General features: G+C 34.2%; 1 protein-coding gene across 6 annotated transcripts in view; it reads left to right on the top strand.

Annotated features, from left to right (window-relative positions):
• Nucleotides 1-25098, top strand: part of LOC145248920 (cell adhesion molecule Dscam1-like) — a 401357-nt gene that overhangs the window by 198654 nt on the left and 177605 nt on the right. For all 6 annotated transcript variants that reach the window (XR_013863428.1, XM_080110708.1, XM_080110707.1 and 3 more), the window contains exons 4-6: nt 11958-12116; nt 17994-18140; nt 21555-21842. Coding sequence is in view for 5 of the 6 variants with exons in the window: in XM_080110708.1 (XP_079966834.1) it covers nt 11958-12116; nt 17994-18140; nt 21555-21842 (594 nt within the window). In the remaining variant the exon portion in view is untranslated. The remainder of the gene's footprint in view (nt 1-11957; nt 12117-17993; nt 18141-21554; nt 21843-25098) is intronic.

Below are 25098 nucleotides of genomic sequence, written 5' to 3'. Positions count from 1 at the left end.
AATGAAGAAAATACATGAACCGGAATTGAACTAAGGGATCGTCACATGCACGTGTAATTGGATATACCGGTTTCACATCTAATCGGTTCTATTGTCAATGTACTTGACTTCTACTATTAAGAAATACCCGAATTCCTAATTTTTATGATTACTTTCAGGGTGACTAGACTTTACCCGGGATTGCTTGAGGGACAATAAAAGCTCCACACTTTTAATACTTTTTTACCATCGCGATCGGTATAATCGGCCTTTTTTTTTAAATCAAAGTGATTAACTGCTATAGTCGGGGACCAAGCGCAGTACACCGGAATGAAAGCTTCACGTGGGAACTTAATCCACGATACAGTGTAGTCTAGGTTGAATTATAAAAAGACCTAATGCTATTTTATAAAAGTATCTCTATTTAAATATCAAATACACTTCATGTGTGTGTGTGAGTTCGTTCCATATAAACTCTAAAATGACGTGCCCGACTTTTTATGAAATATCACACAAATATACTTTGTGTGTCCGGAGCAGTTCTTGCCTAAAAAACACTCCCATACACATAAAATACATTTGTGTGAATTTGTTTTAAAAATTGGGCCAGCCATTTCGGAGTCAATAAACAACATACACACACCCACACATATACACGCAGGGAAACACATGAGAAGGTGTGTTTTTTTTCTGTGTATATAAGTAGAGTTAATCAATTAAATTTCTAGCATTCCGTTGGATTGTCGGATATATGGCTGGTGTTGGGCAAACCTTACCTCATTATAACTCTTCACCACATACGAATTATTCAAGTGGAATTTAAATACTCAGTAGACACTCTAGGGAGTTTGTCAGGACAATCATACATGAGGATAACTCCTTCTGCAAGTAAACTCGGACTAAAATATAGTAATAATAATATAGTAATAATAATATAGTAATAATAATATAGTAATAGTAATATAGTAATCGAAGCCCAAATAAGATCCCGCAATGTAGCTGCTCCACACTAGCTTTTACAAGGAATTTTCTTCAAGTAATGTTTATTCTATTAATAGTATTAAGTTGAATTAGTCTCCAGGCTAGATGAAATCTTGTCCTGGAATCCAGTAAGACCAAAAGATCGCAAGAAATATACTACAAAAAAGTTAACTGATGAATTGGAAAGATGAAAGAGATTGTTTTCCGATTCTTTTCTAATTCAACGTTGGAGGATGAGAGACGACTTTGATGCAATACTCGAATATCTCTGTATCTCATATAGAGATCAAGAAAGGTACTCCTCTGATATCTAAGGACTTCCACTAAATAAAAAAATCCGTTGCATAAGCGAATCATTCATTTAATATATAATATAAGTACCACTTGTCTGTTTAAATGTATGTATGTATGTATGTATGCCGAAAACTTTCGACAGAGGCGACGGACTTTCATGATATCGGTATTGTTTTGAACATCGACCCTTTGGACGACAAATATTGAAAAATTGTCTAAAAACATTAATTCCTTCACACTACACTTGGCAGTTTTCTACAGGGAGGGATCACCTTTTTCTCCGATATTTTCGAAAGTCATCCTCTCTTTTCGATTGAGTAGCCTTAATTTAAACCTTCGCCACTTTCGGTTTTATGATGGACGTAGCGATAAGGACGCCGCGTTTTTTATGTTCTTTTCCTCCTTCGCGGTACGAATTCGAGCCTACCACATTTATTTTTTTGCTCAACACACACCTCCAAACACCCGGGCAACGCCAGCCACTCAGGCTAGTATATAATATTGGTAATTAAATTCTGTTATGTCTCATCAGTTTCATGACATAAAGGATGTTATTAGTTTCGTAAAATTTACCCTTGTAAATGCTTATATACATTATTTTTTTAAACAAAATTTATGCATGTTATTCCATTTTTTTTGGACTACTATTCTCATCTTGAGTGTTATTCTCACAACGTTTCAGTCGCTGTAACCTCTGGCCTTCAACAGGTATATCTTATCGAACTCGGGAATATGCATGGAATGTCGAACAGAATAATTTATTTACTTCACGGCGGCAGCATGTTCTCGTTCCGTCAGCCATAACCGGATAGACGCCATAAGTAATTTGCATTTGTATTTTTGATCGAGGATATTTGTCTGATAATTGAATCTTCAACCTTCAGAAAAAATGCCACTTTTAAAACTAAATATTTCAAGTACTCTATAACCACTGCGCCACTGGTCTTTGATACGTGAACATTATGCAATAATCAAAAACATGAGTTGAACAATGACAAAAGGATGATTTTTTTCAAATACGGAAATAGGTGAGATTATCATAAACATTCTTACATTCTGAGATATGTAAAAATGATATATATTTTTTGTTGCTTCCATGCAGCATTGATATTCTTGTAAAATATCATGACTTTAGCTCTAGTAGTTTCATGAAATATTAATTCAAGATATTTATATAACATTATAACATTGATAATATTATTTGCTTGCTCGCACATTGAATGCCTTAGAGGATGGAAACAAGATCAAATGACACGGCAAGTGATTGTAGGTGGATATGTGGATAAAGAAGTAAGATTATAAGAAAAAAAAAAGAGATAATAGTAAAAGAGAAGAATAAAAAAGATTGCGTAAATAAATAAATGACTTAAATAAAAAAGAAAAGACTACAGCAGTGATATAACTAATAAGAGCATCGGGCAGTATGGAATAATGTTAAAAAATAAGGGAAATACAGAAGTAGGACGCATGGAAATCAAATAACATTATACAAGTATATACCGTTGATTGGATAAAACAGGAGAGGGTAGAGCGGTGGCCCTTGATATATCTAAGGCTTTTGACAGGGTATGGCACGATGGTCTTCTAAGGAAAATTACATCATATGGAATCACTGGAAGAATTCATAATGTAATTAAATCCTTCTTAAGTGATAGAAAAATCAAAGTTGTCCTCGACGGTCGTACATCTAAACAATATGACATAAATGCGGGAGTACCTCAGGGGTCTATCCTTGGACCTCTATTATTCCTGATATTCATAAACGACCTCCCTGATAATATTGTTTCGGAGATGGGTATATTTGCCGATGACACCACTCTCTATAACAGATATGAGGGGAAAACAAATGAACACATATCCAAGGAAATGGCAGAAACACTAGAGGACGACCTCCAATCCGTAGTGGAATGGGGACAAAAATGGTTGGTCACATTCAATGCTGCTAAGAGTAAGCTTGTTTCATTCAATAACTACAAGAAACCTTCTCTACCACCAATAGCAATGGCCAAGAACACATTGCCTGAAAGTACTTCTTTTAGACTCATCGGCCTAACGTTTACAGGGAATATGAACTGGAATAGATACATTGAGAGCATTGCCAAGGCTGCTGCAAGGAAGGTTGGCTCCCTCTACCGTGCTAGAAAACTATTACGCCTGCCAGTATCCTATACCTCTATAAGGCAACCATTCGCCCATGTATGGAGTACTGTTGTCACATCTGGGCTGGTGCATCTGCTGCTTGTCTCTCGCTCCTGGACAGGGTTCAAAAAAGAGTCGCCAACCTGATAGGTCCTGAACTGTCATCTAGGCTTCAACCTCTGTCCCATCGACGAGATGTTGCATCCCTCTGCCTGTTCTACAAATACTTTAATGGTGAATGCTCTGACGAACTGCAAACACTTGTACCTCCCCGACGTAACTACCCCCGACAAACCCGACAAGCTACTAAGTCTCATCCCTTTACAGTAGAGATCCCTAGGTGCAAGAAAGCCTTTTACTCCAATAGTTTCTTCCCCAGAACTGCGGGTCTTTGGAACTCCCTTCCGGGATTCTGCTTTCCCAACTGCAATGATATGCAGAAGTTCAAGTGTAATGTTAACAAACATCTTTCTACTCTTCTCCCTTCATAATGACCCCGCTAATTAATTCCCTAATAGTAGCCCCCTGCTTCAAAGTGGCACTGTGCCTTGTTTGGGGTGAAAATTGAATAAAAAATAAATAAATAAAAACAAGTGTACATATAGCTTTCTGGATTGGATGAAAAAGTAGACACTTTTTTACTCATAACTTGTTTAAAGGCATCGGTGGGACTTCTAATATAAATATAAATGTGCCATGAAGGCGTATCATCCATCCATCTTACGTGGCGTAGCCGAGATTGAAATGTAATGAAGTGTAATTCAAATCGTGTCGGTAGCTGAATACTTGATGCTTCGCCAGGTATATTAAGGGTATTTTTTTTTTATTTATCGTGACACCATCACTAGATAGGGTGCCTACCACGGCTTAAGGGAATCCCATCTACCCTCAAGAGAAGGACCGAACGCGTCAGTTTCTCAATCTGTTATTTTACCTCGCAGTACATACAGCGCATCGTCTGGTCACACATCTGGTACTGGCCAGGCTCAACGGTGCTTAACTTCGGTGATGTGGCGAGAACCGGTGTGTCAACGTGATTATACAATTTATCTAGGCGTAGTATAAATAATTTTAATGTTCTGCATTTCAACAAATCACCATGATTTTCATTTAGAATTTTAAAAGAGCATTCATATGTTTTGCAATATTCTCACCCGTGTTCATCCGAAAATGACGTTTTCACTAGAAAACGGGAGGTTTCTCTATCATGGTAATGATCGTCCTTATACAACACTATTGGCTAAATATATAGGAATATTTAATTGAGATATATTGTTCCATCCTGCATATTCTTCTGAGCTAGCTCCATCAGATTACCACTTATTTCGAAGATTTCAAAACTATGAAGATAACATGAGGTTAACATAACAGGAGAGGGTTGACCATGAGTTTAATTTTGTATTTTATAGGAAAACCTAAAGCATTATTCAAGGTGGTTGATGCATGGAATCAATCTATACAAAGCTAGGATCGTCGTTGTTAAAAATAAAGGTTTTCAAAAAATACAGATTATGTAAGCAGTAGCTTTATTTACATATAAAATTGTTTATCACAAATGTTTTATGTTCGTTTAAAGGTTCATTAGCATAACATTAGAAGCTTAGGTATGAAGCTCTTCGAATCTGAAACGCACGGGTAATAGAGCCACTAAACGTCTAGCAGTAAGACAAATTGTTTTCTAATGCGACTATTCTGAATCGACATAAGTTCAACGTGTAGTGTCTGTTCTTATAGAACACTTGATACTTTCTCTCCGCTGTAAAGCAAAGAATAAACGGGTCTAAACTGAATCAAGATTTAATTTTGATCCAAATCTTATGTGTTCTTTAAGCAGCTAGCTATTACCCCAAAAAAACACCGATATTAACTAGCGAGACCTGTGGAAATTCCACAAGGGACTCATTCATATGTAATATATTGATGTTGGCATTCTGTGGATGTTCAGTGTAGACGGTCTGATATAATTATAGCTTTTTTGTTAAACTTCAAAAGCTAGCACATACGCCCGACAAAGCCCGGTACGCTTTTTTTTTTCGTTATTTTTTTTTACAAACGAGTCACCACTTATCAAGGCCAAGAAGTCACTCGAGTGTAAGGGTTAATAAGTGTACAGTGATCAATGGGACAGTGACATAGTAATTGGTAGTAGTGGAAATTTGGTAAATTGGATTACTTAAGTAGAACGGCTCATCAAGAACTTGTTTACGTTGGACTTGAAGACAACCATATAGTAGTAAGCCATAAAGATGACAAATGGGAGAGAGTTCCACAGGTGTGCAGCTCTAAGAGAAAAAAATTGTTCATGGAATCTCCGTTTAGGTTTAGATACGAATTAAGAGTGGGGAAAATGATTGATAGTTTTTTTCAGCGAGACGAGTGCTTCTCGTGAAGGTTTGGAGAGGGGAGACCATAGATTGAAGCTCAGACGAGCACTTGCCATGAAAATAACGATAAAGCAGAGACAGTCCCGCAACGTCTCTTCTGTGAGAAAGAGGTTGCAGAGAGGAGAAAAGGGCAGCCCCCACTAGGCTACAAAGTATATTTTGAACTCTGTCAAGGCGGGATGTCCTTTCTAGCAGCTCCTGGCCAGATGTGGTAACAGTACTCCATGCTTGGACGTACCTGGCTCTTATATAGGTAGAGAATTGCATCAGCAGTGAGAGATGTACTGGATCGATAGAAGGGTCCAACCATTTTCCCAGTGACCTTGGCAACAGGTTTGATGTATGTGTATCATTTCATATCAGGAGCAACGGTAAATCCCAGCCTCCCCAACGCGAGAGCCATTAATTTCAATTGGTGCCAGATGGGGATCAGAACATTGATGATGTAAATACAAAAAGCTTGGTTTTAGATGTAACCAGTCACCTCTTTCTCCATTGTACCACATGCTCAAGATCAGAAGAGAGAGGATCAGAGAAAACTTGGTCGTTTACAGTCTTTGATGTATTGTAATAGATGGTAGAGTCGTCAGCATAAATATCTGCGAATGGTCTAATGATATGATTTGGAAGATCATTGATGTAGATTAAAAAGAGAGTTCGGCCTAGGATGGAACCTTGAGGGACTCCAGCATTAATACTGTGAGCTTCTGATTTTAGAAGCTTCAATATGATATTTTAATTCCTGCAGATTTCGTATATATTATTATAGAGTTAATGTTATATTGATTTTTATATATTATAAAGTTGTGATTTCGAAAATAAAAATGTATATCCATATGACTTGGTGCATTAGCTTCAATAGAAACCGAAATAACAACTTATGGAATATATATATATATATATATATATATATATATATATATATATATATATATATATAAACTGGAGGTCCATCAGTTATATTCAAAACCGAAACCCAAAACTTATGAAGAATTCTTGATAAAATTATATATATATATATATATATATATATATATATATATATATATATATATATATATATATATATATATATATATATATATATATATATATATATATATATGATTGTTTAAGTGCCATCAGCTGTAATTGAAACCGAAACCAACACTTATGGGGAATTCTTGGGAAAATTAATTATGCTAGGAAATGGAAGTACATAACAATTAAACGACTTGAATTTAAGCGTGACACAGAAATAACACACACGCTATCGTATTAATATATAGATTGTCTGAATAAAACGAGACACTAAACTTGATCTAGAATCATGATTAATTATTTCAAGCGAGTTTTCATGTAGGAGAGTGTGCCTATTAAGCTTGACATACTATCAGGTTGCTGTATTAGTTTTCGCCGTTTCATAAAAAAATATTGTTCTGAAACATGATTTGATATTTGACAAAGTGCTATATATCTATATCTATATCTATCTATCTATCTATCTATCTATCTCTATATATATATTCGAAAGCACATATTCTGTTCTACAAAATAGTGATACACATTTTTTGTCTAATTGATTTTTCTCATTTTCCAGAACCGTCAAATAGATTGTCAAGTAGATAAAAAATCACATTTTCGAGACCTTCTTTTCGTCTATAATCGAGATCAAAAAAGCGAGTGAAGTGACCAGGGTATTTGTGCCGTATATGGAGAAAACGCTATAGCTAAGAAAGCTGTCCGAGATTGGTTTAGCAAAATCAAAAACGGTAATTTTGATCTCAATCACGCTCCTCGTTCTCGAAGACCAATCAAGATAGACGAAGGCTAACTCAGGGTTCTCTTAAAGGAAGATGGCCATCAGCCATGTAGAGAATTTGGTGAAAATATGAAGTGTTATTTTGTGATAATTTGACGCCACCTTCAGTCGATAGGATTCACACAAAAATATGGAGCTTAGGTCCTACACGAGCTTATTTTTGCTGTAAAAATTCTTTGATTTTCTTTTAAAAAAACTGCCGGAACTTATGCAACAACCTAATACAATATACTCAAATTTATGTCTCGTTATTTGGCTTTCGACCAATATTGACAACGTAAAACTTAATAAAGCCAGTACAATGCTTAATAGATTTGCGAATTTCCCATAAGGGCTGATATAAAGGGGAACTATTTCTTTGAAAAAATCTTTCTATGTAATTACCTGCTACAAAAGTCGCTTTTATCGTGAATAAATGGCACCTGGGTGAGCGCAGAACATTCAATTAACTGGTTAGGTCGATAACAGGATCAGCCTCAGACCACACGCAATTAAACGCACAGGGTTTAGAGTTCGAATCTCGAAATATACACTTGAATCGAAGTTATTTCCAATTATCTTGGATTGTTTTACCTAGACCAGACTTAAAATCGGCTGAATAGGAAGAAACGCAGCTAGTGATACTCTACCTTTGCATCATTTAAAACAGCATATCTCCCGCTAATCCTTTTGAGAAATGTGTTTAAGTGGCTTCTATCTTATTTCATTTTATTTCAATCGAAGTTCTAAGAACTCCAGGAGCTTTTTTTTTCCTAGAAATATATGTTTCTCTCTGTTTTAATTTCTTTATCGTTTGTTTTTCCTGGGGATGGGGCATTCTACCGGATGTCAAACGTTTTGCCATTAGTTTAGTTACTCCAACCAAGAGATCTATTTTCAGATTCTAACCGTTCCTGTAAGTGCTATTGTTTGTATTTCTTTTGCACTTGGTTCACCTGGTATATTCGCGACGTAGTTTTTGAAAATCTGTTTCATCAATCCGGTTTCTCCTATGATAACTAGTGTGATTGATATCTTCTTAAGATTCCAGTTTCTTTTCAGGTCGTACACAAGTCCTTGGTATTTTGTTACTTTCTCCCTCTCTGCTCTGTTAAGCCCAGCATCATTATGGACGCTTACTTCAAATAGGGTTGCCACATTCTTCTTCTTGTCCCATATCAAGCTTAATAGCCCCATTTTCTAGGTTTGTAGCTGTAGGAATTTCGTAGTCATAGTGGATCGTATATGGCTTATTTCCAATTGTTCTGTCTGGTACATGTTCCCAAGAGTTGCTATTACATGGCATATTCAGGTTTTTACAGATTTCCCAGTGTGACCACTTATTTTTTTAAAAGCATTGGACATCAAGCCTTGATCGTGAGCGGCCATTATCATTCTCTCCTGATCATAGTAAAGAGACCCTTTTTTCAGCCAATCTACAAAGCCTTCTTTATCTATACATTGCTGTGATAGTTCATCCAGGAAATACTTTACTGTTGATTAGCCCATTCTTCCAGTTTTCTGCAATGGAAGGTATCAGTGTATCTGTGCCGACTCTTTAGGGCTATTTCTGATGCGGGCTTGCTTTCTGTTTCTATCTCATTTGTAAGACAGCCTTGTGCAAAATCCTTGGCCAGTATCGTGATGGAATTAATATATATATGGATATATATGCACGTATGTATAGATATGTATACCTGGAAATACATATATATATATATATATATATATATATATATATATATATATATAAATATATATATATATATATATAACTCTACATATGTAAAGATATGTACATATGTATAGATATGCATATACGTATAGATATGTATATATATGCAGATATGTATATATATGTATATATATATACATATGTATGTATATATACATATATGCGCATATGTATATCTATGCATATATGTATAGATATGTATATATATGTACATATATATATATATATATATATGCATATGTGCACATACGTATAGACGGAATATTCTGTGTAGCATAATTGCCATATATATTTTCATAACTTCCTACCTAGCTCTCCCTATGTATTGGGCACGGTAGAAGTAAATACTGAAAATTTACGCATAAAAGTGTATCTTCGTATATGTGTATTGATTTTAGACTCAACAACTATGGTAACACACCCTCGCGTGAAACCATTTTTCTTTTTACCCCACTCCATTTGTTTCATTATTTTACATTTAATTTTCACGCTAGTATGATCATTTTCATGCTTATATTTTATACTTAAAATACTTTACAGGCAAAATTCTTTATGCATTTTACAAACTCTCCTTCTCTGACGAGAAGGAAAGTATTTCTTTGAAACTCCGCGGATTAAGAAACTCCACGGATTAAAAAAAACTCTGCTGATTAAGGACTTTCACCTCTATTTGTGTTTCCTTTCCAACAAATAAATGTGCATCTAACTCTTGTTAAAGTGTTTCTCAACATACTTTATTACACCTATGAACTGATATATATATATATATATGTGTGTGTGTGTGTGTGTATATATTTACATGTATATATATATATATATATATCTGTACCTCTACTTATATATAAAAGTCACTTTGTATGTGTGTGAGTTTAGTTTTTCATAGCTTCCGAAACGGTTGAATGTATCTTTGGCAAATTTCACAAAAAGCTAATGCATATGGTTAGTAGGGTTCTAAGATGTTCTTTTGCACAAGTATTCATTAGGTACTTAAATCGAAAATCGAAAAAATCCAATCTTAAAAGTAGCTTTTCTCTCTTATAGATCAAATGAATAATTTTTACGTTACACCGGCTAAGGAAGATAATAAAATCATTGTTTTTAATATAAAATTAAATTATTCCTCGTAATATATAATAATCAACAGAGGATTGTTTCTACAATAAGACATACGCAATCTGTATAAATTAAAATATGTTTAAGCGTATTTTACGACCGGGCAACGCCGGGTTGCTAGCATATATATATATATATATATATATATATATATATATATGTGTGTGTGTGTGTGTGTGTGTGTGTGCGCGTGTGCATATATATATATATATATATATTTAAAATGCTTAAGCTAATATTGTTTTGCAGTTTAATATATCAGGCTGTATTTTAATAGCTTTTAGAAAGTTGTATGAGCGTGAATACGAATTTTAACTGACTTAGCAATATTCTAATAACCGTAAATTTGATCCAATTTTCGAAACTGCTTCTGAAGAAACTAATATAAAATTGATCAAACAAAATCGCTGATTGTTTAAAATTCCGACATATTTCTTTACTTTAATGCTTGAAGCTTTATTTAAACGACTCTTTGATGTGTTGATTTCCAGGAAAATATTTGTAATCACTGGAAACATATAAGGTGAAGGGTGGAACGATAAATTTATCACCGTTAAGAAAATGACGCTACAGCTTTATTTTAACATCTTTATTGAAATAATCATTGTAGGTCATGTGGTTCAGTAGAAGAGTTGACATCAATTCAATGTAACCGCATTTCGCCTCAATCGTCGCCTCGATACGCGTTCGGAACTGAGAGCATGCCCTTTACATCAGCGCCAGCGCGAGCTCGGCGAATACCCGGAGATACACGGCGAATATTCGGATGATGGCGGCGATCAGGCTGGCTTTGGTGTTGTGGTAGGTCAAGTTGGTAATGTTCCCAATGTATGACCAAATGAAATTGTCCAGCGGATTCAGATCGGAAGAAATAGAGGGAGCCAATGTGAGAAAGGTACAACATCGAAGCACTCCTTCAGAATCCAACCCTGCGCCTCTTTGGACTTGTGGACTGGCGCCGAGTCCTGCTTGCACACCCAGGATCTGGCAGCGGCACATTCTTCAGCACATCCAGGTATACATTGTTGTTGATTTTCAAACCGACTTCTAAGATGTGGGGTGGCTGAGGTGGCCCTCACTTGAAACCACACCAAACACCGTAACCGTGAATGGAAAGTTTGTTGAGTCGTACATTCAAGCGTAAAACCGTCCGGATTTGCATTTTAGGGGTGCTGGCAATTGTCTTGTTGTCATAATTTGGATCAATAGAGAGCATGAGTTATACAGCGTCGCATCTCCGATTTCGCTCGTTGAATATTGTGTCACTTTCAGACATGGTAGAAGCCTATTTTCGCTTTTGTGATTTGTACACAACTGGCTGACTATTAGATAAATAAAAATAAATAAATAAGAAAATAAGACCAGTTTTGATCAAACGGAAAAGAAATCATGTCATCTTTTCTAGGACGACATAATTATCGTTCACCCTGTACACATTAAAATCTCTGTTAATTGCCTTATGTCCGTTTTTACCCGTGGCACCCATTTTTCAGAACTTGTTTCAAATTAACATTGACTCGCTATAAAGATCATTTTATTGTTTCTTTTGCAGTTGTTGTTGACAAGGATAAGACCTATAATGTTCAACTGAATAACGTATGGGTTATGCGTGGCGGTACAGCTGTGTTGAAGTGCCTCATCAACCCCCGATTTGTGAATGAGTATATAAAGGTTACTGGTTGGACTCGAGGTTCGGAAACAGTAAATGGTGGTAAGTAATGTGATTTCGTTAAAAAATTGAACAGTATTAATATCAAAACAAATTATTTATCTGCAAAATTGGTTATAGCAAATATATCGTCAACGTGAATGTGATTAAATAATTCATTGTTAACTATTTTGTACATTCTAAAATGAAATGTCTACTTCTGCACTTTAAAATAAGACGTTTTGTGGTTAAAATCGTCACACTGCTGTCCAAGGTCAGCAGCATCACATTTGCATATAGACAAACAAGAAACATATCTCCTCAAACATGTAATTATGCAGCAGTCATTTCTTCCCCATTTTTTACCCTAGATGGGACTCCTCATGTTACACAAAATAAGAGGTTTCTACCAACTTTTAACTATTTTTATTTGTTTACGAGCAGCGACATGTATTTAGTCATAGTAAGAATGATATACTTCGCTTTTTTGTTATTTGTTTTATATTTTTTCTGGTAAAAATGAAAGTTTTAAAACTAAAACATCTGAAATAGCCCCAATAAAATGATATGATTAAAAAAGATACGAAGGAATTGATGCTGTACACGTATTCGCATTAATATTCATATTCTTGTAAAATACATTTTTAGAAAAATATTAGAAAAAAAGAAAACATTCTTGCAGCCATGACTGAGTAAAAGTCTTAAGTAATTCGCAATTGTATTCTGAGCGTTGCCCACCCTGAGGATTGAACCTTAGTACTTTATCCATTACGTCGTAGGTTTTTATGGAATGAGAGCATGAATCCCCCGTGGATTAAATAACATGTTCCGTTGGAGATTCAACGCAGATTTCCGAGTTCGAGATATATGCCACATTATAAGGACTGTCCCTTTTTATGTAAGTAAAAAAATAGGGAATTAGTTAAATGAAAATGATACCAGAATAAACGGGGATTGAACCGTGTAGATTAAGTTTTAAAGAACAATAGATTTAAATGAAATGTCTAGTTAAAGTGTTGATTCTGTTAAAATATTTAATAAATACAAATTTGGCTGGAAACTATTCACATTCTTAGAAAGAATTCATAATAAAAATATCGGTTACAGAATTAGACAAGTAGGTTAAATTCCTTTGTAAAACAACAAAGAGAATGGGAAATTTCCTGGTCGTCATAAATGGTTTCAAAACGTGCATGTTTGAAACACGTGAGTTGTGGTCACGTTGACCAGACATAGTTTGATTTCTCCATATAGGAAAGAGTTCAAAGTTAGTTAGGAGGGAATCAGATCAGTCAGTGGAAAGAAGCAGAGAGTTTCAGACCGATTCTCAGTTAGAGGTAGGGCACCCTCTAGGAAAAGAGAGGTTTTAGAGATAACCATGTAAAACTTTGAATCCCTGAAATACAAAATCATGTCCGACTGGTCGAAGAAGAAATAAATGATCATGTTTTTTATAACTGCCGTCTTTCTGTGTTCATCAATTACAACGAAAAAGGTAACGTGTTATATTATATGTATAACTGTCAAACGTAAATGCCAAGCGCATTAGCGCTCGGTCTATCTATCTATATATCAAATCTACTCTCATTGTGTATTACATGCCGTCGGCTCTCCTGTAGTAATACGTACCCTGTCTGTCTCGTTATATATAAGAACTGTCTCCCTCTTTATATGTACCCTATCTCTATATCTCAGCAATGTCTCCATCTCTTAACAATATGAGCACTCACAATGAATATATCTAGCATCTCACAACATCCAACAACATGCTCACACACATAAACACACTAAGACTCTTCCTAATACGAACAGTCAACACCAAAGAATAATACATACGTCATCTTAATACCACCTATTACATAACAGATAGATCTGACAGAAAGACTCCAGAGATACACGTGAGGAAGCTCGAAAATTACATTTATATAACCACTAGCGAGGGTTCCCGGCGCTGCCCGGGTGTTTGGAGGTTTGTGCTGAGCATTAAAAATGGTAATAGGCAGGCAGGCTAAAATCCGTACATGAAAAACAAACAATCAAACAAACAAAAAAGTGACGTATTTGCTCTCGCGCACATCGCCAAACCGAAAGTGACGAATGTTTAAATTAAGGTTAGCCAATCGAAAAGAGGGGATGACTTTCAAAAATATCGGTGAAAAAGCGACCTCTTTCTGTAGAAAAGTGCCCAGTTGAGGGTGAAGGAATTAATGTTTTTAGCCAATTTTCCGATATTTGTCGTCCGGGGGATCGATCATTAAAATGCTATCGCTCTCGTAAAAATCCATAGCCTCTGTCGAACGTTTTAGGCAAACAAACATACAAACACACATGCATACATACATGCATACATACATACATACATACATACATAATGCATATATACATACATTAAAACAGACAGGTGAGATTTATATTATAGAATAGAAAATAACTCTCAAAGCATGAACAGTAGTTCTAAGCACAGAAATATTTTTCTCTCATTTTTTTTTTTAATATTTAAAACTACCCAGTCATGGCTGATGTCACAAGAACACGGTAAACTCGTAGATTAAATGAACGGTTTTGTTTGAAATTACGACTTTCACAGAAAAATTCCCGAGTTTGACAAAACGTACCTGAAGAGAGTCGAGCGTTAAATCTACCGAAACGGTGTAAAAATAACACTCAAGATAAGAACAGTAGTTCGGAAAAGCCATGTAATACGAATCATCCATTCTCTTCTAAAAAAAAAATTAGGAATGAAAGAAAACGTCTCAAACAGAAATGTTTATAAAATGTTTGGTTGTTTTGTTCCGTGGCATTTACACACGTTTCACGTTATTTAATGTAAATTTTGGTCATTTTTTGAAAGAAAGAAAAAAACATGTTCATAATTCAATTTCTATATATTTTTAAATATTTATGCATATCGTTTGGTTTGATTGCTTATTACGGAATATAAGTCTTTTATAGAATATTCAATCACAATAACTATTTACGTACACATTTTGTTAATGTTTCAAGTTCTTTATATCTTTAACTATTTATTCATAGGGTTTGATTTTGAGCGCGAGTGCAAAACGTGATTGAAGCATCATATTTGCAGATTTTAGCTGATTAGCTTGGATCATTTAGTACAAAAACGCGGAGTTTTTTTTTTATATATAAATAAACCTAAAATATATAAGTGAGAATTTGTTTGATTTTTTTATTTGATTCTTTTATTTTTTTGGTGGGTGCAAACCGTGATTGAAGTATTTGCAAAGAGAAAGGATAAAAGGAGAAATCAATCTTGGGTGCATTTAAATTCGGAAGTCAATATCTTAAGGCAGGTTGATTCAAGTAGCAACAGACAAACGGGGGAAAAAGCATTAATTGATAGAGAAAGAAGAAAAATAATTTCTTTTTATCGTTACTTGGACGTAAGGGGCTACTTTATGGCACCATGCCTAGGAAAGATTAACAAGATGTTGGTTTACGTTACATTTAAACTTCTGCATATCAGAACAGACGGAAGCAGGGAGCAGGAATAGAGTTCCAAAGTCGAGTGGTTTGAGTGAAGAAACTATTAGATTAGAAATATTTCTGGCATTTAGGGCCCTCCACGGTAAAGGGGTGAGATTTTATTGCTGAGCGGGGTTGTCCAGGGTGTGTACGTCGAAGGGGCACAAGTGCAACGAGTTCATCAGACCAAACCCATTAAAATATTTGTAAAACAGGCACAGTGATGCAACATTGTGGTGATGGGACAGGGACTAGAGCTTAGTTGACAAACCAGGACCTATTATATTGAAAACTCTTTTAGAGTCCCATCCAAGAGGGAGAGGCTAGGGATAGATGTACCATCCCAGATGTGGCAATGATGCTCCATGCATGGATGAATGGTGGCCTTGTAGAGGCACAGGATACTCTTAGGTGTGAGTTGTCTTCTAACGCGATAGGGGGACCCACCTTCTTTGCAGCAACCTTCGCAATGTCCTCATGGTGTTTGTTCCAGTTCATATTGCACAGGAATTATAAAAGGAGAGTGACTGAGTTGTTTTTGAATTCATTTTAGACGGAGGCGATTTGTCAAACTTGCTATTTACTTTCTCCCTACAGTAAATGTTTTAAATGAATTCATCTGGCTACATTTTTATGATGCGCAAATGAATGCACATTGTTTTCTGTTAGAAAGTGGTTGACTGTGCTCGTAAATTTACAACAGGTTTATATTTTTCTTAGATAAATTATACATTATAACACCTACAGCATGATGGTTCCATTTGCATTCACAATTACTTAAATAATATGCGCACATTGGTAGGAAGTTTTGTGGAAAACTTCGCCGAACAGTTTTACACGTTTTTTTAATTATTTTTTTTATTTTCCCCGTGAAAATGAGATACTATTGTCGAAAATCGAAGACATGAACACCTATCATCTTGTACAACACATTCTGTTGCAAAAAATAAGCTAATATAAATGAAAATTATTGAAAAATTCCTTCTAATAAAGTCATTATTTTTTATGTGCTTACTTGTGCCCACGATGTTTCCTACATACTACATTGATACAGCCTTCAACACAACATTTTTCACAAGAATTAAAAAATAAATATTTAGCCCAAACAGTAATGACTGTGTGGTGGTTTAATTGCGACGTGAATTTTACAAAAGTTGAAAAGCAAATGGCTCTGAATGTTACCCTCTTTCTTTCTCCGTTTCCATTTACTCTCTTCATCATTTCCTAAAACAATTAGTTTCCCAGGAATATGTTCACCCGTTAAGTATTTTCAATCAATAAAAACGGACTTAAACGTCAAAATAATAAGCTAAGGTGAACTTAAGATCTTTTATTAAACAAAGAGACAAAAGCTAAAGAAAAAGAGAGAATTCACCAGGTAGTTGTACGGAAATACCTCAGAACGTATGCTTAACACCTTCCTTCGTGACTCGGTTCGGGGGAAAGCGAAATGAACATTTCAATGACTCGCGTGCATATTCCTACGCACTAGCAAGTAAAACATGAAAAAATTGCTACTCACAGCTATGCACGCATTAACGAGAACAAAGTAAACCAATACACATACGCCATGCCACGCTGCCAAATACTCACGCACGTATGGTACTTACACATTTTAAGCTCTACGACTTCATTCATCAAACACGAATTTGCATATGTGGACATTGGTATTTATTTGCATCCCCACGAAATCAAACTGTGACATAAGGTCGTTTAAACTTTTTTAAAATTAAAAATAAGTTTTATATTTTATAAAATTTGCGATAGAAAAATATTTTTTTATGTTTTATTTAGTACTTGCTTATTGGTGACCTCTCTATTCTCCCAATGTTTCATTTATGTCCATTTTTATATACATCCCCGTCTTTAAAAATGTCTCATTTGCTTCCTCCACTAAAGCATATCTTTTTGCAAACAATTTATATTTAATTCTGTTTAATGGTTCTTCACAATACTCCAAAACGTTATCGTCGTCCAAAAAGGGCAACACCTCGGCCAGGAACGATACTACAAATATATTTTAACAGTTTTCCCGGAAAATGTCAATGTTCAACCTTCAGAAGAGTGTAACATACAGGTGTATTTTACCAAGTAATTCACCCACATTTCCTAAGGTTCCTTGCGGAAGATTCAATTCTCAGTAATAAGGATTCTACCCAGTCGTGGTTGGGGAAACGAGAGCATGTTAATCTCTTAGATTAATAAAGAGGTCTGTTCGAAAATCCGTACAGATCCTTGAGTTCACAGATAGAAAGATTCCCGAGTTCAATAAGATACACCTGACAAAGGTAAGAAGTTGCATCGATCGAAAAATTGTGAAAATCACATTAAAAATGAAAACAGTACTCCGAATATCCAAATAATACGAATATCCAAAGCTCATAGAAAAAAAGTCGGGAACATAATAACTTTTTATCTTGTAAAATTAAAGCTTTTCTTTCTTTTTTTTTCCTTCAGATAATCGGATTTCTGTGACAAGTAACGGTGAACTACAAGTCCGAAATGTCACTAATTCTGATCGAACGTCCGCCTACCATTGTGTGACTAAAAATATCTTAACATTAGACGAAAAGACGAGCCCTCCGGCCTACATTCACGTTTACGGTAAGTCAAAAGTCTCGAAAGTTTTATGAGATGTAATGTTGGAAATAAAGCGAGCAGATTTAAAAAGAGACAGCGATATTGAAACAATTGCCTCTCGTCATCTTATGCGGATATTATCTTTTTTTGTTCTCGCGATTAAAACAATTAAAAAATAAATATTCTTTTTATTTTTTTTCTTTGTTAAAAAATTCTACTTCTTGTATTTATATCTCCATGAGGTTAGAAACAAGGTTTGGTGTTAAATTCCAAAACCCGTTGACGAGTATGTGACCATCATGGCTGTCAAAATGCCTGGGCAGCCTCGTAGGATCTCCCTTCTATATAAACCTAAGGAGACTAACGATAAACTAACGCCTTATCAAAAGAAAAGCTTGGGACGTAAACCCTCTTTAGACTGAAACAGGGTCATAACCCAGCCCGACATCAACAAAGTCACTATTGAACTGATTGCCCAAGACATATATTGTAGGTGTTTCTGAAATGAGTTGAGAAAACTAGGGTTGTAACAAGAGAATATTCTTATGCTATATATACTTTATATATACTCCATGTATATTATATGTATACTCTATATATACTATATGTATACTCTGAAGTATATATCCGATGCAGTTAGACACAGTTAATCAATTGAGAACTACTTCATTCTATCTAAAAACTTATAAGATATTAACTGATATATACTCGAGAGTCAAAACAGTGAAAAAATAAGCTCTTGTCATTGGCCTACTAATGACACGTCAGCATTTGGATTATGCGAAATCTGGTGATGTATTATTATTATTATTATTATTATTATTATTATTATTATTATTATTATTATTATTATTGTTATTATTGTTATTATTATTATTGTTATTATTATTATTGTTATTATTATTATTGTTATTATTATTGTTATTATTATTATTGTTATTATTATTGTTAGTATTATTATTATTGTTATTATTATTGTTATTATTATTATTGTTATTATTATTATCATTATTATTATTGTTATTATTATTATTATTATTATTATTGTTATTATTGTTATTATTATTGTTATTATTATTATTGTTTTTATTATTATTGTTATTATTATTATTGTTATTATTATTATTGTTGTTGTTACTATTATTATTGTTATTATTATTATTATTATTATTGTTATTATTATTGTTATTATTATTGTTATTATTATTATTATTAGTAGTAGTAGTAGTAGTGCTCTTATTCACTCCAAATAAGGCATGTTACCACTTGGAACCATGTTTATAGAAGCACAATACAGGAAATTGAGAAAAGAAGCGAGATGTTTTAATTCATTGTCAGGTTAACAACTTTTCCGATGCTATAATATACGGTCTTCTGATATATCGCCACCTAAGTCAAATAATGAAAATTAAATGGAACGATCTTATACCAAATGTTGAAGTACTCAACAGAGCCAAGATGGACAGCAACTAAAGCCACCACACGACTGCGATGGACTGTACTTTTGGCTCGAATGGAAAACAATCGCATCGCAAAAATCCTATTGTACCTATTTACAATGCCTCCCCACGGGACAGAGTTAGACACCAGGGTCGTTTTTTAACGTGGAGAAAAGGTACAAAAATAAACATTGTCTCAGTCGTGAAGGATTTCTCCTCCACCGAAAGAGAACAAGAAATAGAAGTGCAGCATCTGAAGAACAGATACTACATCCTGATCTTGTCCCGAAGGCCAAGACTCCTTTTTTTTACAGAGAAGAATTAGAAAATGGTTACAGAAAGAGTGAAGGGCAGAAACTCCGCTGCAAGGATGTGATAAAGCGCCACCTAAAGGCAGTGAATAAGAACACGAAAAAATTGGGAAGAGCTTGCGACAGAGCGAAGTTGCTGGATCAGCAGCCTTCACAAAAGAAGGCAGAAATAGGAGCAAAAATAAAAGTCAAGTTTGAACAAGAATATAACCAAAGGCACAACCCTGGTAATTACTCATGCCCTACTTTTAGGCAAACTTTCAAGATTGAACGTGAATGCTATACAACATCGTAGGATAAAGCATCGAGGCCCTGCCTAGTCATCTTCAACCATGAACGGAATGTATGATTATGATGATGATGGTATTGACATTTGATTGTTAGGTATTTTTCTTTATTATGATTCCTGGTTTGAATCTGTTATTTATTCAATTTTACTCATCATTACTATATATATTTTATGAGTATATATATATATATATATATATATATATATATATATATATATATATATATATATATATATATATAAAGTGATGGTTGTGTAGTTCCAACGAGAAAAAAAAATGTATATTTAAAAGAGTGTAGCCATCAACAATTGTTGGTTTTTTTAAAAGGTTTTCATCATATTTTTATTTTTAAATATTTTTATAAGGCGTTTCGAGCTTAGGGTGTGCTCTCTTCAGATGTTTTTGTAAAAAGTTTTTCTTTAAAATGGGAGTTTGAAGAGTTATTTTTACCTCCACTGATACTAAATGTGTTTTTCAGAGTGATGTGTGGTCTCAGACATTATGTCTCCAACTGTAAGTGTTCAAAGTGTCCGGTCAAAGTAAGATTCAAACACATTTAGTATCAGCGGAGGTAAAAATAACTCTTCAAACTCCCATTTTAAAGAAAAACTTTTTGCAAAAACATCTGAAGAGAGCACACCCTAAGCTCGAAACGCCTTATAAAAATATTTAAAAATAAAAATATGATGAAAACCTTTAAAAAAAAACCACAATTGTTGATGGCTACACTCTTTTAAATATATATATATATATATATATATATATATATATATGCTATATTTTAAATAGATATTACCTACAATTTTATACATACAGAGGTTAGTGCTTCGTGATTATGCATCATAATTACCGCAGACCTGAAGATTCGAACTCAGTCACAAAATAAACGTGACTTTGTAAGGTAGCATTTTTGCATAAGATTTGAGTAAAATTAAGTGCCTATACATGTCAAGTCAGCGGGCATGCATTGTAAACTCCCAGAGAGTATTCAACTTCTATGCGCTTGTTCAGATATGACTTGAGAAACCGACACTCAAGATTGTAAATGACTTAATACTATGTTTATGTTGAGCTTCATACAATTAAATAATAATGCATGTTGGTCATCTTAACTCTGTAATGTAATTTAATGGTTTATTTACTCCCAGTTTTTTACAATGCAGAATTTAAATTTGTATAAAAATATTAAAGAACACTTTAGAAGATGGGTGACATTTAAGATTCATTTTAAGATAAGCAATTTCCTCTCTCTCCTCCTCCTCCTCCTCTCTCTCTCTCTCTCTCTCTCTGTATATCTTCGTTTTCTTTTCTTCTTTTTTTCTATGCCTTCGCTTTTATATGACCCCCCTTTCAAGATGTTCTCAATTTAAAAACATGGATTTTCTTCATACGTTCCAGATCCGCCGGCCGTGTGGAAAGCTCCAAGTATAGAAAATTCACGACCAACTCTTCGCGGAGAGCAAGGTTATAAAATTGAACTTCCTTGCGTGGCTAGCGGAAATCCCCTCCCCCAATATGAATGGTCCAGACTCGGAAAAACCGTTAATATTGACGGAAAGAAATTTGAACAAAGGGGAGGTAACTTGATCATTTACAATCTGACAGATGTAGATGACGGTTATTACAAATGCACAGCGAAAAACAAAGAGGGCGCTTCAAGCTTCTCCATACAACTAATCACCACATGTAAGTATCTTTTGTTTGTTTGCTTTTATCTATGACACCATGTATTGTTCTTAATCGCCATCTAAAACATAAAATGTGCAAATAAACAAGCTTTTGTATTTTAAGACCTGTTATTTGAGTAATCAAAGCAACGTGCCTTTTTCTAATATATACATTGTTAATCTCGTACTGGTCTTATTGTTTCTTTGCCGTTTTCTGTGTTTTCTATCGTGTAGGTTACATTAATAATTTTGTTTCAAAAGAAATTACCCGACCAGTACGTCAGTCAACATGAAACAAATAAGAACTTTTATATAGTGTGTTTATTATACAAATTTTATTGGTTACATATGTGCATGCTTCAGTGAAATCATTATTCAACGAGACCATTTCCATAAACAAAAAAAGGAGCGATATTGAAAAGAGAGTCAAGATTACATTCATTTTTTATTAAGTATTTGGGTGTGGTTTGCGCTTTGGGAGAAAGTGGGTATTGGTGCTGCTTCAGAGTAAGCAAAAACTTAGGCCAGTAAACAACGCCAAGTTAAAATAATACCAGTTGGCAAAATAACCTTCCATTTCTTCTTTACATCGGCCATGGAAGGTTATTTTTCCAACTGTTCTTCTTCAAATCTAGTTAAATCTTTTAAACTCTTTTCCATTTGAACTAAATATTTTTTTGAATAAGACTTCGTATGCCTCTCTGCACAAGAACTATTATTTCCATGGATTGGATTTTACTCCCACATTTTATGATATAATTTTTCTACACCGAATTTTTATTCCTTCTCTAACTCCAAATATTTTTAAAAGATATTCTTAAGGATATCTTATGAAACTCTTTTTGGACTCACTAATCGCCTCGCCTATTGCGAACTTTTGGATATTTACAACCATGAGTATTCTCTTTTCACTTTTAAACTTTTACTTTTTTTCAATTTTCTTCCTTGGGTGTTTTCTAAAATTGAACTTACCAGCGAAACACATACTTATCTATACTTACCTTTGGCTATCTTTTTTCCTCTGGGGAGAAGAGCCTTTCTGTGAAACTCTATGGAATAAGGAAACGTTGACTTTTATTTCGAATTTTTGTTTTGAATAACATATTGTAAATGTCATCCTACAATATCTTAACTTTTCTACTTTATATATATGTATATATATATATATATATATATATATATATATATATATATATATATATTGTCATCCACATACAGTACTGTTTCGTTGTATCACAACTCATCAGTGCGGCTAGACAAACACCTTTCCCCAGCCATGGATTGAACCTACAACCGTCGCATTGACAGTCGGCGGCTCTCACCATTCGGCTCTGAATCAGTGCCGTAAATATTTCTCATAGAGTGTATATTAAATTCACACCCTCCCGTCACACAGTGCTCGAGCCATCAGCTTGTTTACAAGCAAATAAACAGTGGGTTCTGCTTAATCGCCTTTAAATACGCGTCGGGGGAAAATATATTTATAAAGTGCTCAACCCAAAGAGGGGGGCTTTTAATTGTCATCCACATACAGTACGGTTTCGTTGTATCACAACTCATCAGTGCAGCTAGACAAACACCTTTCCCCAACCGTGGATTGAACCTACATACATACATACATACATACATACATATATATATATATATATATATATATATATATATATATATATATATATATATATATATATATAAAGGAAAATATAGTTTGCTTGGAGCATTGCTGGCAATTAAAATATGAATGCATTAGAAGGCTATCGCAATGTGAGTAACCGGTGTGAGAAATGGTGTGGAAAATGACCAAAAATAGACAAAAAGGTGGACATCATGTAGAATAGCGAAATACCGTACGTCTATTTATTTTTCAAAGTCGCATATAATATCACATATTTTATTTACCAGCAGTGTTTCAAGCAAATTACATTTCCCTTTATATATATATATATATATATATATATATATATATATATATTGAGAAAAATAGAAAGACCGAATGAAATTATTAAAATAATCAACGTTTCGTCCTTATTTCAGAGGACATCTTCAGGACATTAAAGTAAAAATGCAAGAAAAGAAAAAGTCATAGATCATACGAAAAAGAGAACAGTTTTTGAATCCTACCCATGTCGGGAAGGACAAACATATGTGTGCGTATGGGAAGGTTGGGTTGTTCGATGTCTATATATACACTTTTAAAAATGCGTTAAAATAAATATGTACATTTTTTTTTCCTCCTGTAAACTTATTCATTTTGTTGAAATATTTAAGAAAAAACGGTTAGCCAGGATCTGTTTTGATATTTTTTTCTTTGATTATTATTTTCCCTATGCTAGAGGTTAAATGGTAGAAGCCATTTCTTTGCGTAATAGTATCAGTATTTAATATTAGTGCTGATTCTAAAAGTCTTCTTTTAGCTCTATCTATAACGTATTTAATGATTTTCGCTTGATCTAAATTAACTGAGTGATCGTGTTCTGCACAATGGCAAAAGAGTGCATTTAGGGCGTTACCATTCCTTATATCTCTTCTATGTTCGTAAAGTCTTAATTTCAATTTTCGCTGTGTTTCACCTATGTACGCTTGTTGACAGTTGTTACATGGGATGGAATATATACCGGCATCGGATGTGAGGGTTTTGGGAGAGTGCTTGGTAGTTTTTAATGTCTGTTTTATTGTTGTGGAAGTTGTTTGTATCAAGTGAAAACCAAGTCTATTAAGAGTGTCGTAGATTTTTGTATTTTTGGTGTGGGTGGGAATGAAAAGATGTCTGTTTAATAGTGAGTTTTTTTTCTTGTGTGCCTTTAGAATATGCAGTCCCCAATATCTTAATGATGAATTTCAATATATTACGAACGTTTTAAGAAAACTACAGTATCCATCCTATTTCATTTCTTACGCAAAGAAAAAAGTTACGAAAATACACTATAACATAAATAGACAGAAAAATAAAACAAATATATCTGATAATACATTCTTCTAAGCTACAAATACAAGTCTGTGTATGTTTATAATAGATGTTGCCCGTTTATTATGTAAAATTAATAACAGTGATGAAAAGATGGACGGATAGATGACTGGTAGAGTTGTGAAAAAGAGTTAATGGAACTCAAATAGGGTAAAAAAGAAAAGAGTGCAGAAGGAAAAGGCGCGTGTAAGATGATTGCCACGCAACAAGCAAGCACAATATAGTGAAAAAAAAATCACAAAAATGTCGACGGATTTCGATTACATAAAAACACATAGTGCTCAATAAATAAAAAAAAACGAATGATTAC

This window comes from Euprymna scolopes, chromosome 27 (assembly GCF_053919585.1).
Source record: "Euprymna scolopes isolate OS-2025 chromosome 27, ASM5391958v1, whole genome shotgun sequence".
NCBI classification, from domain to species: domain Eukaryota; kingdom Metazoa; phylum Mollusca; class Cephalopoda; order Sepiida; family Sepiolidae; genus Euprymna; species Euprymna scolopes.
Note: the sequence above shows the minus strand (reverse complement) of the source record. Positions and strands in the feature narration are given on the sequence as shown.